The 16,617-nt window shown below is 42.2% G+C and overlaps 2 protein-coding genes across 2 annotated transcripts in view; both read left to right on the top strand.

Moving 5' to 3' along the window:
* The first annotated feature begins 4,851 nt into the window (after nt 1-4,851).
* LOC121544697 (proteasome subunit alpha type-3-like) lies at nt 4,852-10,598 on the top strand. Its single transcript, XM_041854770.2, has 10 exons — nt 4,852-4,974; nt 5,745-5,827; nt 6,133-6,256; nt 7,363-7,464; nt 7,711-7,857; nt 8,232-8,297; nt 8,390-8,436; nt 8,566-8,633; nt 9,490-9,554; nt 10,401-10,598. Exons 1-10 carry the CDS (start codon nt 4,954-4,956, stop codon nt 10,443-10,445), a joined length of 768 nt encoding a protein of 255 aa, XP_041710704.1. The 5' UTR covers nt 4,852-4,953; the 3' UTR covers nt 10,446-10,598.
* Nucleotides 10,599-11,805: 1,207 nt separating this feature from the next.
* The window catches only part of LOC121544270 (AT-rich interactive domain-containing protein 4A), a 33,275-nt gene continuing 28,463 nt past the window's right edge, over nt 11,806-16,617 (top strand). The window contains exons 1-4 of the mRNA XM_045209052.1: nt 11,806-11,846; nt 12,847-12,896; nt 13,309-13,419; nt 16,407-16,472. Coding sequence (XP_045064987.1) covers nt 12,891-12,896; nt 13,309-13,419; nt 16,407-16,472 — 183 coding nt within the window. The 5' untranslated portion in view covers nt 11,806-11,846; nt 12,847-12,890. The remainder of the gene's footprint in view (nt 11,847-12,846; nt 12,897-13,308; nt 13,420-16,406; nt 16,473-16,617) is intronic.

Raw genomic sequence — 16,617 nt, 5'->3', positions numbered from 1 at the left:
AGAGTTACCAGCCTCAGAAATTGCAGCCCAAATAAATGCTTCACAGAGTTCAAGTAACAGACATCTCAACATCAACTGTTCAGAGGAGACTGCTTGAAATCAGGCCTACATGGTCAAATTGCTGCAAAGAAACCACTACTAAAGGACACCAATAAGAAGAAGAGACTTGCTTGGGCCAAGAAACACAAGCAATGGACATTAGACCGGTGGAAATCTGTCCTTTGGTCTGAGATTTTTGGTTCCATCCGCCATGTCTTTGTGAGACGCAGAGTAGGTGAACGGATGATCTCCGCATGTGTGGTTCCCACCGTGAAGCACAGAGGAAGGGGTGTGATGGTGCATTGCTGGTGACACTGTTGGTGATTTATTCAGAATTCAAGGCACACTTAACCAGCATGGCTACCACAGCATTCTGCAGCGATACGCCATCCCATCTGGTTTGCGCTTAGTGGGACTATCATTTGTTTTTCAACAGGACAATGACCCAAAACACACCTCCAGGCTGTGTAAGGGCTATTTGACCAAGAAGGAGAGTCATGGAGTGCTGCATCAGTTGACCTGGCCTCCACAATCACCCGACCTCAACCCAATTGAGATGGTTTGGGATGAGTTGGACCGCAGAGTGAAGGAAAAGCAGCCAACAAGTGTTCAGCATATGTGGGAACTCCTTCAAGAGTGTTGGAAAAGCATTCCAGGTGAAGCTGGTTGAGAGAATGCCAACAGTGTGCAAAGCTGTCATCAAGGCAAAGGGTGGCTACTTTGAAGAATCTAAAATATAAAATATATTTTGATTTGTTTAACACTTTTTTGGTTACTACATGATTCCATATGTGTTATTTCATAGTTTTGATGTCTTCACTATTATTCTACAATGTAGAAAATAGTACAAATAAACCTTGAATGAGTAGATGTGTCCAAACTTTGGACTAGTACTGTACTTCTGGCGTACCAAAATGCAATGACGCTGTCGGTGTGATCGAGGCGTCAAGCAGACTAGGCTACAGCAGGGGTTCCCAAATGTTCTCTCTCGGGGCCCCCCTTCCAGAACATCCCACAACACCCCTGCACGCGCGCCACGTCTATTTCTATGGGCACAAGCACTGTTCATGACACAAACTTTTCACATCACTCTTGTTGGTGGAGAGAATTTTGCAGTTTTAAAGCTAATTTTCTTGCAACTCTATAGATTTTGCTATGTCTAATGTGTATTCATGTGATATTTGAGTGACTAAAAAATTACAACAGGATCTGTGGGCTAAATAAAGAAACGTTAGCTGACATGGGCTAGATGATCTGGACATTTCTGACAAGTTATAAAATAGCTCTCTAACATATGCATTAACTAACATGACAAGAGGAACTGATGATGCACTACCTCATTTAAAAGTTGCACCTTGTGCATTCTACTATTACAACTTTCAAGAGTACGTTTCAAGCCGGACTGAGTTCCTTAAAAAATAAAAAATAAAGATTTAAACCCGCACTCCCCCTTCCGACCCCTGGGGCGCACCCCACAGTTTGGGAAGCACTGGGCTACAGTAACATTATAGAAATCAGATACCAATTGTGTTGTAAACTTTCTTGACAGACAACTACGTGATAGTTATACAACAAGCATATTACCCTCTATATATAGACATAATATTGTTATGGCATGTTATTGGCATGCCTAATATACACTATATATACAAAAGTATGTGGACACCCCTTTAAATTAGTGGATTCGGTTGCAACACTCACTACCGAGTTCCAAACTGCCTCTGGAAGCAACGTCAGCACAAGAACTTCGTCGGGAACTTCATGAAATGGGTTTCCATGGCCGAGCAACTGGACACAAGCCTAATATCAACATGCGCAATGCAAAGCGTCGGCTGGAGTGGTGTAAACACGTTCTCTGGAGTGATTAATCACACTTCACCATCTGGCAGTCCGACGAACTAATCTGGGTTTGGCGGATGCCAGGAGAACACTACCTGCCCCAATGCATAGTGCCAACTGTAAAGTTTGATGGAGGAGGAATAATGGTCTGGGGCTGTTTTTCATAGTTCGGGCTAGGCCACCTAGTTCCAGTGAAGGGACATACATTTACATTTGACATTTTAGTCATTTAGCAGACGCTCTTATCCAGAGCGACTTACAGTTTAGAGAGTGCATACATTTTTCATACTGGCCCCCCGTGGGAATCGAACCCACAACCCTGGTGTTGCAAGCGCCATGCTCTACCAACTGAGCTACAGGAGGCCATACAATGACATTCTAGACGATTCTGTGCTTCCAACTTTGTGGCAACAGTTTGGGGAAGGCCCTTCCCTGTTTCATTATGTCAATTCCCCTGTGCAGAAGGTCCATACAGAAATGGTTTGTTGAGATCAGTGTGGAAGAACTTGACTGGCCTGCACAGATCCCTGACCTCAACCCCATCGAACACCTTTGGGATGAATTGGAACGCTGACTGCGAGACAGCCCTAATCGCCCAACATAAGTGCCCAAACTCACCAATGCTCTTGTGGCTGAACGGAAGCAAGTCCCCGCAGCAATGTTCCAACATCTAGTGGAAAGCCTTCCCAGAAGAGTGGAGGCTGTTATAGCAAAGGGTGGACCAACTCCATATTAATGCCCATGATTTTGGAATGAGATGTTCGACGAGAAGGTGTCCACATAGTTTTGGTCATGTAATGTTTGTCAAATAGTTAACATGGGAGCTATTGCCAAACCCTAATATTTAGTTAGTGTGGCTCTCGTTCTGCACAAATTTCGAATCTAAAAACATTCTCCCACGTGCACAAATATCATAAAATTCATCCACTGCTTTCTCAGCCGTGAGGGGCAACCTAGCTAGCTATATAATGTTAGCGAGCAAAGCTAGCTAGCTAACGTTAGCTATCTAACTTAATTGAAAAGTAGCGTCGCTATTTAACCATATAACGCTTATTTTCACATGACAATATAGCGTTACCTCTTTGAAGCACTTACCACAAAAATCAAAAATGTAACCAGACAGGGGTATCTCTTGAATTGATCAAGCAAACATATAGCACACCGCTACAGTCCTTTCTGTGCAATTGATATAGTTTATGTTCCATTTGGAATTGTTCCTCTTCTATGGTATATTGGCGATTACACAATTTAATGTACATCCCACCACCTACTATGCGGGATGGAAACAGTATTCCCCCAAAAAACTGAACTACCAAAAAAACGACCAAAATAAATAAAACAACTTTTTTGTTCAAAATAAATAAATAAAACAGATCTGATCCCTACACAGGCTCAAGGGGAACCTGGGAGGACGGGTTTTCCGGCGCCAGTACGGATATAAAATCTTGAGTCCCAGAAACGTTTCTGCTGCAGCCACAATAATGTATAGTTTCTAAAACGTATTTGAGACTTGTGCTGTGGCGATGAACGCAACAAAATCCACCTTTTTAACACACAGGGTATATTTTGTCTGTCAGCAAACATTTACTACAGGCTGTGGTGTATCCACTACCATCTCTTCACTGGCATCACTGGTTTTCTCTATTTTGATCGCCTCTACATAGGAGATTCCGATTGACCCCTCTAACATTTTCCACCTCAATTTCATTCATCCTTAAAGCGCACTGCAGGAACTCAGGATCATGATCCCCACCACAATTGCAACACCATCGTCCTTCTACACACCGTTCTTCAGTATACTCTGTTCGTCTGCACACACTCGAAACATGGCCAAATCCTTTACAATTCTTACACTGCAGTGGTTTGGGGATGAAAGCTCGTATGGCGTATCTTACATAACCAAGCTTCACATGCGTAGGTAATTGCTCTTTATCAAAAAACAACAGGCCCGACATACTTTATTATTTTTTTCCATTCACCCAACGGGTCAGACGCCGGGCACCAACCACACCAGGAATTATCTTCAGTTATTCAACATGAACATCCGTCGTCACCTCTGAGATGACTTCTTTGACGGGTGCTCTACTCTGAAGTTCAAAACACAAAACTTATGTTGTTGGATTCTTTTGAGGCCCACTGCAATTCGTCAGATATACAATTCATCAAAATAAGACCACTCCTGGTCACTCTGACAGACTCCACTTTTCCAAACACATTCTTCACCATTTTCGACACCTCAAACGGGTTTCCCACATATGCATCCCAACAAGAAGCGATTCATGATCATTTACACACGTATCCTCCACTCCAATTATAGACAATTTCCTTTTTGATCCAGTTTTCGATATTACTGTTATCCATTCAGGACATTCGTCTTCACCAAATTTACTCGACGCGCTGCTTAATTCGAACTCATCCACCACTTCCGCCATCTTCCAGCCGGATCTCCGTACCCACCCCTCAATTTGGAATTATGGTATTGTTAATCTTTTGTCCACCAGGGAGCAGTCGAGGATTAGCTAAACTAAATCATTCATTAACCTCAACCCAGTTACTTTTCCCACGAAGGTTGAGAAAAGAGGGCTTGAATTAAATGCATGAATATTAAGTAAAGTCACAAACTTTCTAGTGCTGATGTTATTAATTACGGCAATTTGCAGGTGAAAATGTAGCCAGGATTGATAGTAAACAAAATAAATAATAATAATAATAAATAAACGGCTGAACTGTGTTTACCAGCATATTTCCCAATACATTTCGTCATTTTAAATTAGGTTAAACATAGAAGACTAAACATTTTTTATTTTATTAGTATGCCTACTGTATACATTCTTCCTGTAGATATTACATATTTAAGATTCAGTTTCTGATGAGTGTGCAGTGCACTTTATTTAAACGTTTACCTCTATGATATTACACTCCACCACAGTAGGTGGCGGTATTCAAGCATGTTCAACGCGGCTGCTGTTTTGTTGAACATAAAGCCATTTTCTTGTTGGTTGGAGAGTGACTGGGATGCGCTGAAACACATCAGACGGAGTTGTTATAAAGGCTTTTTGAAGAGTTTTTACCACAATGAGTTCAATTGGAACTGGGGTAAATTTGATAAGACACTTCTCTTCATTTTTGTAATGCTAACAAATAAAATGTTTGGTAACTTGTTAACCTCGGCTCATCTTAGCCAGGCTAGCAACAAAGTTAGCCAACTTGCTAACTACTGTAGTTAGCTGTGACTGCTTTATGCTAGTTTGAGGTTTTAGTAGATAACTAGCTAATAACACATTTAATCACGTCATTCGTTTAAGATCTATAATCGTATATAGTGATGAAGTACATTTTACACTGGTTACTGCTACCTAGCTGTTCTTTCCTTGCAGTACTACTGTTAGTTTGCTACTAAGCCATGTTGTCATGCCTGCTGAGTCACTTGCACTACAGGCTAGTTAGCTAGCAATGCTGGCTAAGCTAAATCGAAATTGAAACCAATTCAACTGATTTGGTGTTGGATATCGGTTGCTCTGCTATCTATCAACAGGTTTGATTTCACATCATGATATTTACAAGGTAGCCATTTTTTGAATCCTTTAATTAGCTAGATTGACACACTGACACATGCACTTTTAAATGGGTCGGTGCTATCCGGTATCCTATGGACGTCCCAAAGAGCCTAGATTGCACGGAGCCTTTGAAATGGGATTACACTATCGTGAATCTACTTCCATGTTTTTGCCAGCCAATACTGGGAAAAGTGACACCAATGAGTATTGGTTAGATTGATGTATGAAGCCTTGCAGTTCCTGTCAATGACACGTGTTTTATCAACAGCAGTGGCCATCAAAGTATAACATCCAAATCTCCCTTTCTAGTATGACTTGTCTGCCTCCACCTTTTCCCCTGATGGAAGGGTGTTCCAGGTGGAATATGCCATGAAGGCAGTAGAAAACAGCAGGTATGTGATCCTTTTGAATGTAGTACCCACATGATGGGGCGGCAGGTAGCTTAGTGGTTAAGAGCGTTGTGCCAGTAACCGAAAGGTCGCTGGTTCTAAGCCCTGAGCCGACTAGGTGAAAAATCTGTCGATGTGCCCTTGAGCAAGGCACTTATCTCTAATTGCTCCTGTAAATCGCTCTGGATAAGAGCGTCTGCTAAATGACTAATAAATAAATAGATGGAAAGTGACAGGAATATGCACAAATCACTTTTTTTTGTACTCAAGTGTCTCAATTTGTTGGTTCTTGTCCTTTCTCCTTACAGCACAGCAATTGGGATCCGATGCAAGGATGGGGTTGTGTTCGGTGTCGAAAAATTGGTTCTCTCCAAACTTTACGAACAAGGCTCAAACAAGCGTATCTTCAATGTCGACCGTCACGTAGGGATGGTATGTATTCATCCACAGACCACATCCCCAGTATATACATGTGGTGTTTACCAACAAAACTGATGCGCACGCAACCACACAGAGAAAAAATAATAATCTTACAATCAAAGGATTAAAATGTAAGCTATTTCGTCTGCAAATGTTATTGAAAAAATCAAGACATTTACCCATTGCAATTTATATGCTGTTTATTTCAAATACATAGTTACAGTTGCTGGCTAGCTAGCTAACCATAGCCACATTTGCATAGACGTGACATGCGTCAAAACAAGAGATGGTATCAAGCACAAAATACAACTAGCTGAAACAAGCCATCTACAATTCACAGCACACCAGCTTCTAGTCAATGTTGCTAGCTATCTGGCTGATCAGTGACAACAGTCTTATACCTCTGGGTTGTGCCTGCATTTTTGTCATGACGTTGTCATTCCACCAGTCTATTTTTCTTGAAAAATCTTAAGCAGGTATTGGTCGTCGCCATCTGTGTTCAGCTCATATAAAGGGCTGGTTCAATTAGTAACTCAATTAAAATGAGACTCAGCAATATGACGTTTCCACGAGCAGGAGGATGAGCCACAGACATGCGCGATGCAAGGCGGTCGTGCATTCAGAGTATCTGCGCTTCACGCTGCTGCAACGTGATAGCTATGGGACCAAAACAACGGAGAAGTTTAGCCTCACTCCTAATGGACGAGATCCTCTCTGGACGATGTTTGGCAATGAAACAACAGAAGCCATTTCTTTTCAAAGGAAGAAAAGCGATGCCAAGCGAAGTGGCCTGGGGACTGTTGGGCGACGTGAATAGGGTGGGACTTAAGTTGGAGGAAGCTGAACTTTATGCAAATACTCTGCAATATCGCGGTGCAATTGACCAATTGAAGCTCACTGGCTTCCAGACCCTACTGGATTGGCTGTTGATACCAAGCATGCTGTCGGCTTGCTAGCACCCACATGACGAGCCACTCTGGAGGAAGCTAGCGTGGCTAGGCGAAGCATCGCTAGTTAGTGGATCTTGGCCATAACACTCGTATTATTTGCGACGTCGTCCCGACTCTGCTGTTTACTTTGTGCATTGCTGAATCTACCTTTAACTTTCTTACCAATAGGCAGTGGCTGGACTACTGGCTGATGCTCGATCCCTGTCTGAGGTGGCCAGAGAGGAGGCCTCCAACTTCAGATCCAACTATGGACACAACATCCCACTGAAGGTAAAAAAATAACTCTGATGCTCTTGGTCAGTGTTTCCCTCAAACTCCTCCTCGTGTACCCTGTCAGTTCCACATATTTGGTCTGTTCCGTTACAGTACAACCACACCTGATTCAACTGGTTAAGTGTGTGACTGTATTTACATGTTGTCAACATATTCTGAGTTGCTTTGCTTTGTCCCCAAGTCCTATGGACAATTGGCATATTCCTTGATTTGAGATGAATTGCATATAATCTCTCTTTACAGCATCTCTCAGAGAGAGTGGCCATGTACGTCCATGCCTACACGTTATACAGTGCGGTGCGGCCGTTTGGATGTAGCTTCATTTTGGGCTCTTACGATCAAGATGATGGTCCTCAGCTGTACATGGTTGACCCCTCTGGAATCTCATATGTGAGTTATTTTGGGGGGAGTTTATCCCCAAACAAGCTCTGTCATTAATTTACTGTTGTCACACTTTACATGTTTAGGGACGGTTTCCCGGAAGCAGATTAAGACTAGTCCAGGAATAAGAGGCATTCTCTGTGGAGATTTTACCTTGAGCATGTGGTTTAGTCCTGGACTAGTTTTAATCTGGGTCATGGAAAATGGCCCTTTAATGTGTTTGAACCTATGCAATGTATTCAGAGGGAATGTTGATCAGTTGCGAACATTTACGAAATCTGTATCTCATCATGCAACCTTAAATTATGACCTGAAATGTGTAACATTAGGCAATGTTGTGAAAATATTAGATGACCACTTATACATTGTTTTGTTTTATCAAGGGTTACTGGGGATGTGCTATTGGAAAAGCCAAGCAAGCCGCCAAGACAGAAATTGAAAAGCTTCAGGTAAGAATATTAATTGAGCCAATTTTCTTAAGACAAGGGAAGATCTTGCTTAAAAGTTTGCCTTTGATTTTGTATGCCATTGCTATCAACAGATGAAAGACATGACCTGCAGGGAGTTGGTAAAAGAGGTGGCCAAAATGTAAGTTTTTGTTTGTTTTATTAAAGGAACACACACCCACACTGTTACTCACTCTCATGAATAGCCTCCAATCAAGGCACTGAGTATTAAGTTGCTACTAACATGTACTGTTGGATGTTTGTTTTGTAGAATCTACATTGTACACGATGAAGTGAAAGACAAATCGTTCGAGTTGGAACTCAGCTGGGTTGGAGAAGGTAATGCCACTTTCTCATATACACATGTATTTCTTTTTTTGTATTTTACCCCCTTTTTCTCCCCAATTACGATCTTGTCTCATCGCTGCAACTCCCCAACGGGCTCGGGAGGCGAAGGTCGAGTCATGCGTCCCCCGAAACATGACCCGCCAAACCACGCTTTTTAACACCCGCCCGCTTAACCCGGAAGTCAGCCGCACCAATGTGTAGGAGGAAACACTGTTCAACTGACGACCAAGGTCAGCCTGCAGGCGCCCGGCCCGCCACAAGGAGTCGCTAGAGCGCGATGAGCCAAGTAAAGCCACCCCCCCTGGCCAAACCCTCCCCCCCCTGGCAAAACCCTCCCCTAACCCGGACGACGTTGGGCCAATTGTGTGCCGCCCTATGGGACTCCCGATCATGGCCGGTTGTGATACAGCCTGGGATCGAACCCAGGTCTGTAGTGATGCCTTTAGCACTGCGATGCAGTGCCTTAGACCTACACATGTATTTTTAAGTGTGGTTTTGTCTCCCTTTGTACATCTGTATATGACAAATGTAACAAAGGCAGAGTTTTGTACACTGGTCTAAGCCACAACTAGTGCACCGGGTAAGCAGCCATTGCATTTGTTTTGGAACAAACTTGTCCCTGGTTGTGAGCAGTGTCATACATTTAAATGTGACAGTTAACCCAGCTCATAACAAAGTGATGTATGGCAAGCATGTGCAATAATGGGTTATGATTCTGTTGGATACTCGACCCTAACCAGTTTTGACTAACTATGTGACGGGCCATCGCCTGGTCCATTCAAATTGATCGCAGCTGATCTGCTTGAACTGAGCAGTGTAACTTATGACCTTAATTTCCCCTCACCAGTGACAAATGGAAAACATGAGCTGGTTCCAAAAGACGTCAGGGAGGAGGCAGAGAAGTACGCTAAGGTATGTACCACGACCACCAGTCATTCATTTTTATTTAGCATGGCATTTCTGTGACCTACTGGGTTCAAACCAACAATACGTCTAGGGACCATGGTGCTTGCCTATGGAGCAGTGAGGGGAACGGCACCTCCGTACCTTCAGGCTCTGATCAGTCCCTACACCCAAACGAGGGCATTGCGTTCATCCACCTCTGGCCTGCTGGCTCCCCTTCCTCTGCGGAAGCATAGTTCCCGCTCAGCCCAGTCAAAACTGTTCGCTGCTCTGGCACCCCAATGGTGGAACAAGCTCCCTCACGACGCCAGGACAGCGGAGTCACTCACCACCTTCCGGAGACATTTGAAACCCCACCTCTTTAAGGAATGAATACCTGGGATAGGATAAAGTAATCCTTCTACTACCCCCCCCCACAAAAAAAAATAATATATATATAAAAATATATAATAATAATAAAAAAAAAAAAAAAAGAATGGTAAAGTGGTTATCCCACTGGCTATAGGGTGAATGCACCAATTTGTATGTCGCTCTGGATAAGAGCGTCTGCTAAATGACGTAAATGTGCCCTTGAGCAAGGCACTTAACCCTAATTGCTCCTGTAAGTCGCTCTGGATAAGAGCGTCTGCTAAATGACTAAAATGTAAATGTAAAATGTTTGAACTTGAGTCTCCTGTGTGCCACAAGACTGAGTTAGCCTGCTGAGCTAAAGCCCAAGCTTTAGCCCAGGGAGCTAACTCAAGTCTTCAGGTCCCAGGCAAGGTTACTCATCACGTGAGAATGGTTCACTGAACCACTTCCATTATATCTGTCTTGCTGGTGTCTGATTCGCAATGCCTTTTGCTTCCACCATAGGATTCCTTGGAGGAGGAGGATGACTCTGATGAAGACAACATGTAAACTCATTTCTGTGGTTTCTCCACTCGTCAAACACCTACTGACAGGACGGCTCTCCAAGAGACACAGACGTTGTTTTGTAATTAATGGACCATGTAATTTTTTTGGGTTTGATGGATTTCAGCCTTTAAATAAAAGTTGAAGATAAGCACTGTTTATACTCAAAGCATTTTTGGCCTTTTTTGTGATACTCTAAATACTGTCAACAAGGGTTTGCCTCTGTCATTTGTTTTTATAATTGGATGTGTATTTAGTTCATAATATCTCAAGGACTGTCACTTGATCCTTCTACTGATGGCGCAGTTGTGTAAGAACACCAAGACTCTTTCAGTGCACAGTGTGATATGTTTCAGGTATGACATGTGTCACAGTGACTCGAAGGGTAGTGGTCTCCACATTGACCTTACAGATGGACCTCCACCTCTCAGTGCCTCTCCATGCCAGCCTCATCTGGTTATGTCCCTGCTTGGATACAATTTAAGATGATGTGAAAGACTTGACCAGTGTCTTGAATCTGAGGGATTGATTAGCTCCTCATCTGTACATTTGATAAAGACATGCCATTCTGCCTTCCTGGGACGGATTATCTTGTAGTGGTGCTGAAGTCAACCTAGTAGATTAAGGCTTGGAATTTCACATCTCAGGATACTCAGCCAGAAGACTAGCCAATGTTAAGTTACACCCCTCAACACGGCTATATGCATTCATTGTCTGGCCTTAGGTAAGTAGTAACCAAGATTTGACAGCAATCACTTCACATAGCTTTTACCTGCACATGCTTCCTTCCGGTTACGTAACCAACTTGCCCTCTGACGTCCTACAAACATGAACAAGGCGCCATTGGCCTCAACTTCAAACAAATCGATACTTTATATTTAACTCGTAACCCGCATCCTCTCCCCAGCACATGACAACATAGCTAGTAACTCATTAATTAAAATACGAGTTACCGCTAGCACCATCCAACGAGTGAGTAGAAATTGCTTGTGTTTTCAGTTCACATATAGTATATTTCCATCCTTGGAGTGACAAGGAAGCCAGTGTCGAAAATAGGCGGTCCATTGTAAAATATTTCTAACCAGTGAATGGCTTGACTTGAGATAAGTAAAGCCAATCATATTTCCATGTTGGGGTGTTATTTTTGTGAAAGAAGCTACGTTTGGGAAGACCAATAGCACATTTTCTCTCAAAGCGCCGATTTCCATCTACCAACCATAAATCCAGAGAAGGTATGTCCTATAGGATTTGAAGCAAGTGTTGACCAATCATATTTCTGCGATTCGACCACCACTGTCACGGCAGCCAATCGGATTTCGAGAGACCCAGCTTCGGCTCAACAGCTTGTTATTCGTGTATTGCTTTGCAAATCTAGCAAGCAAGTCGTGATCAGTGGTGTCGTTGCATGTAAGTATCAAACATATTAATATTCCTCTCAAACGAATTACAAACGTTTAACAGTTCAAGCTATTTAGATCAATGTGACACCTGTTTCGTTAGTTATCGGACGAGACTTAGCTCAATTTTTCGTTATTTTTTATTGTAAGCTTAGGCTGGTAAAGAATTGAATGGCAGTGCCAGTGACTAGTCGGCTTGTTTTTGCAGTGAATAAATGTATGCGCCTTTTGTGAAACTGGATAATAAATAATTATTGTCCTGATAATTTTTTGTTTTATCGTCGAACTACCTGCCTGCCTCTCGTTTATCCAAATGAGAACCACAGTTTGAAATGTTCTGCCTGAACTAGCTGGCCAACTCAATGACTAACAAGGCGCTTTAAATCGAGAAACTGTTAACGTTAGCTAGCATGTTTAAGTTAGCTAACTAGCTAAATTTCGCTCCCGAGTTGAGGGAAATATTCTGTCGTTCCTCACTTCAACCAAAAGACTGCCACAATCTTTATAATCTCTGTTTCTAGTAAAACATAATTGTCTAAGATGACTGTGTGGCACACCTTTTGTAGCCAGCTCCTCTGTGTATTTCTCCCAGCCTGACATGGTGCAGCACGGCGAGCTATGATGGCGACGTGACACAGTCACAGATTGCGAGCAAAGCGGGAAGGAACACGCACTATTCTGTTTGTTGTCTATGTGCAACGTCCTTGTAGTATGCCAACGCTGGGCTGTAAATAACTTGATAATATTCTTTTGAAAAGCTTTTGTCGATTTTTTGTCTGTTAACATTCAGCATGAGCATACAGCTAAACTAGCTAGCCAGTAGCCACACATTTTTGTGAATCTGGAGGGAGGGGGCTGCATCGAGCTTGAAAAGAATGCGTTAGAAGTAGCAGGCTAGTTCGTCGTTAGCCTGTTAGCATATTTACTCATTTTCGACTAAATTTGATTTAGTCCTAATCACGGCCATTCTGACATCTTTATTCATCTGTAATTCCGATCTTGTTTTACAGCAATCAAAACCAATCGAGCTGGACTCCCTCAAATAGCCTCTACGATGAAGGTAAGTCACTTGGCTAACCTCAGTTGAAAACAGCGGTGAAGCCGACGCCTCTTTCACTTGGCTTGCATAGAGACTGGGGGACAACTGTCTATATGGTTGGCAACAACATATGACAGTTTGAAGGCGTCAGAATGTTGCACATATACATGTTTCATATATAATTTCAATGCCAAAAGTTTTCATGTAGGCTTCACCGTAAATGACTATTTTTAGACATCATTGTCCACCTCTTAACATTTGTTCAGGACAAGACAAATGTTATTGAGTTGAAAAACCTCTAATGCAATTTCATGTTTATGTGTGGCATCATGCTTCATGGACATCTCTTTCAATAGTGGCCAAACATGGCCTGTGTTTTATTTATAAGAAAGTACAATGATAAATGTTATAGGAGTGTCTGTTTTTCTCACAGGCAGCGGACGAGCCTGCCTACCTGACCGTGGGGACTGAGGTCAGCGCCAAATACAGAGGTGCCTTCTGTGAGGCAAAAATCAAGACTGTTAAACGGACAGTGAAGGTTAAGGTAAAAGCACAACGCAACAATGACTCCATCCCAAATGCCACCCCATTCTCCTTATAATGCACTACTATAAACAGAATGGGGCTGTCTTCAAAAGTATTGCACTATATAGGGAAGAGGGTGCAATTTGGGACACAGACAACATTGTAATCAAACAAGGGAGTAAGTAATGTGAAATGTTCCAAATTTTGATGTCCAAATCTTACAAGGATATGTTGTTTATATAGGCCTAGTAGACAAGCTGATTGGCCAGTTTCGGTCACAGTTTTGCTGCAAAAGGACCCCCCCCCCCCCATCTAAATGTTTGTGTATGCCAGTGACATCTTTCAAGTAGACTTGTTCTATGAACAGTTTTGCTCAGTTTGTTTCAGAAAGCCTTATGCTAATCCAGGGGTCTCCAACCCTTTCTAGCATAAAATAAAATAAAAAGCTTTCAAATAGGCACGTTCTTCTCTTCTCCTCAACCATGCGACTCTTCCCTGGGTCCTTGGTGTACAAGAGACGTGTTTTCTGTCAATATAACTGGTAAAATAATGGTTAGTAAACAACTCTAAAGGGCCCCATAAAATCATATTTGGTATTTTTTAACTTTTGTTTTGTTAAAATTTCAATTGTTCATAGAGAAACAACAAAAAGTGATGTTCTGAGTCATGTCAATGCTTAAATCACACAGAAAGACCATTTTGTAGGTAAAAAAATATTAATATAGAACACATTTTGATTTTAGTGTAATTCCGCTTTAATTGCGCATCTAGCAAGAAAGGAACATGTCATGGCAGAGTTTGCAAAACAATTGCCACCCAATTGATACAAATAATCATGATATAGTTCTGTCAGGTAAGCCTACTTTGCATTTAATTGAGAGTTTTTTGGGAAAGTCTTTGTCTACCCACAAGACTGTTATCATTAGCATTGCTAACTGGCTACATACAGAGTGATAGATAAATACGCGCACCAAACAGACAGACGGCAATATTGCTGGAAATTACTGTAATTGCCATATATTGTGTTACGTTTTGGCTTTTTAAGCCAACAGTGGCTAACCAGCGGTGGGATAATGTCACTGTGTCTTTGATTGGACAGTTGCCGGGTGGTTTATGGTTGACCATATACGATGGAACACATGAAAAAAATGCATGGATCACACTTTATTTGGATAGTCCGGATTTTCCATCTGTAGATGCCCTACAGATGGTCATACTATCTGTTGCTAAGCAACTGCTTGCTAAGGTTAGGGTTAGTAGATAGTTAGTTGAAATGTTACTGATAGTATGTAAGGCACCTACTGATGGACTAACCATATCTCGTGTTACCAATGTATGTACTTTCAGAATTGATTGGCGAGCTACTCATAGTTGGGCTGCGAGCTACTGGTAGTTCGCGATGTACCTGTTGGAGACCCCTGGGCTAATCTGTAACCTACGCAGTCCCAACTAGACACTCTGAAAACAGTTAATTTAGTCATAACATAATCATAACACAACAAACACTGGTGATAGTCAGTCATCATGACTGCATTGGTTAGAGCCTGTTGGGTAAAACACATGGTTCAAATTCACATTAAATACGCTGAACAGTGTTGGTTTCTTGAGCTGAAATAAAAGATCCCAGAAATGTTCCATATGCACAAGAAGCTTATTTCTCTCAGATTTTGTGCACAAATGTGTTTACATCCCTGCTAGTAAGCATTTCTCCTTTGCCAAGATAATCCATCCACCTGACAGGTGCGGCATATCAAGGAGCTGATGAAACGGCATGATCATTACACAGGTGCACCTTGTGCTTGGGACAATAAAAGGTCACTTTAAAATGAGCAGTTCTCACAACACAATGCCACAGATGTCTGAAGTTTTGAGGGAGTGTGAAATTGGCATGCTGACTGCAGGAATGTTCACCAGAGCTGTAGCCAGAGAATTGAATGTTAATTTCTCTACCATAAACTGCCCCCAACGTCGTTTTAGATAATTTTGCAGTATGTCCAACTGGTCTCACAACCGCAGACCATGTGTAACCATGCCAGCCCAGGACCTCCACATCTGGCTTCTTCACCTGCGGGATCATCTTAGGGGGGGTGCTGAGGAGTATTTATGTCTGTAATAAAGCCCATTAGTGGGGGGAAATTCATTCTGATTGGCTGGGCCTGGCTCCCCAGTGGGTGGGCCTATGCCCACCCATGGCTACACCCCTGCCCAATCATGTGAAATGCATAGATTCAATAATTCATTTCAATTTACTGATTTCCTTATATGAACTGTATTCCTTATATGAATTCTTGCATGTTGCATTTTTAAAATATTTTTGTTTAGTATAGCAACTGACAATGCTTGGACATTGGGTTAGCAGCCATGTCTGGTTTAGTATGTTTTCGAACAACCGATAGGCCTAGGAATTTAGGTTCAAATGTGCTTTTTTTTATTCTTCAAAACCCTGTTGTGAAAATGTGGGTGCCACTGAACTGGTGAACCAGCTTATAGGTCAGGGCTGATGATGGTTATTGTTTTAAAATCAAGTGATCCCACACCAATCGCCAGTTAGCAGCATTGTGACCTGACCTCCTGTATTCTCCACTATTCTCCTTTGCTTCTGCTCTTCCATTATGATTGTCACAACAAGGTCAGAGTTCCCTTGATTGATTGTTTCATTGGTCTAGTGTTCATGGGGTGAGGTAGGAAGCCCCATTGAACTTTCTCCACATAGAAAGATAGGTGAAGGCTATGATGCACCATTCCCTGGTAATACTATAAGCACATACCTACTATTGTATCAGATGGTTTAAGATCTGTCTGTAGCTGGAAACACCTGTTTTTACAACTGTGCCTTCCAGCGTTGGCATGTGAGGTTCATCTATAGGCCCCTTGGTAACTGACTGGTCAAAGAAAATGTAATTTGTCACATATTTCGTGACTAGTCAGGAAGAGGAAAGTTGTCTGTTACTCAACTGGATTATTTCACCTTGACTGAATTCCTTTGTTTCCCTCCTCTCTCACTAGGTGATGCTCAAAGGAGACACCACTTCACAAGTTGTTCAAGATGACCAAGTGAAAGGACAGTTGAAGGTAAGTTTGGAACTAATTGGCATCGCATCACCGAACTCCCCACAGTATGATATGGAAAAGATTAATTTGGCCCTCTGTGTTCTTTTGATTCTCAGAATCATCTGTTTGTCACATGATTCTGAGATTCCGATCTGTTGGATATAAC

Source organism: Coregonus clupeaformis, chromosome 29 (genome assembly GCF_020615455.1).
Source record: "Coregonus clupeaformis isolate EN_2021a chromosome 29, ASM2061545v1, whole genome shotgun sequence".
Classification (NCBI taxonomy): domain Eukaryota; kingdom Metazoa; phylum Chordata; class Actinopteri; order Salmoniformes; family Salmonidae; genus Coregonus; species Coregonus clupeaformis.
This window is presented reverse-complemented; position numbering and strand designations above follow the sequence as displayed.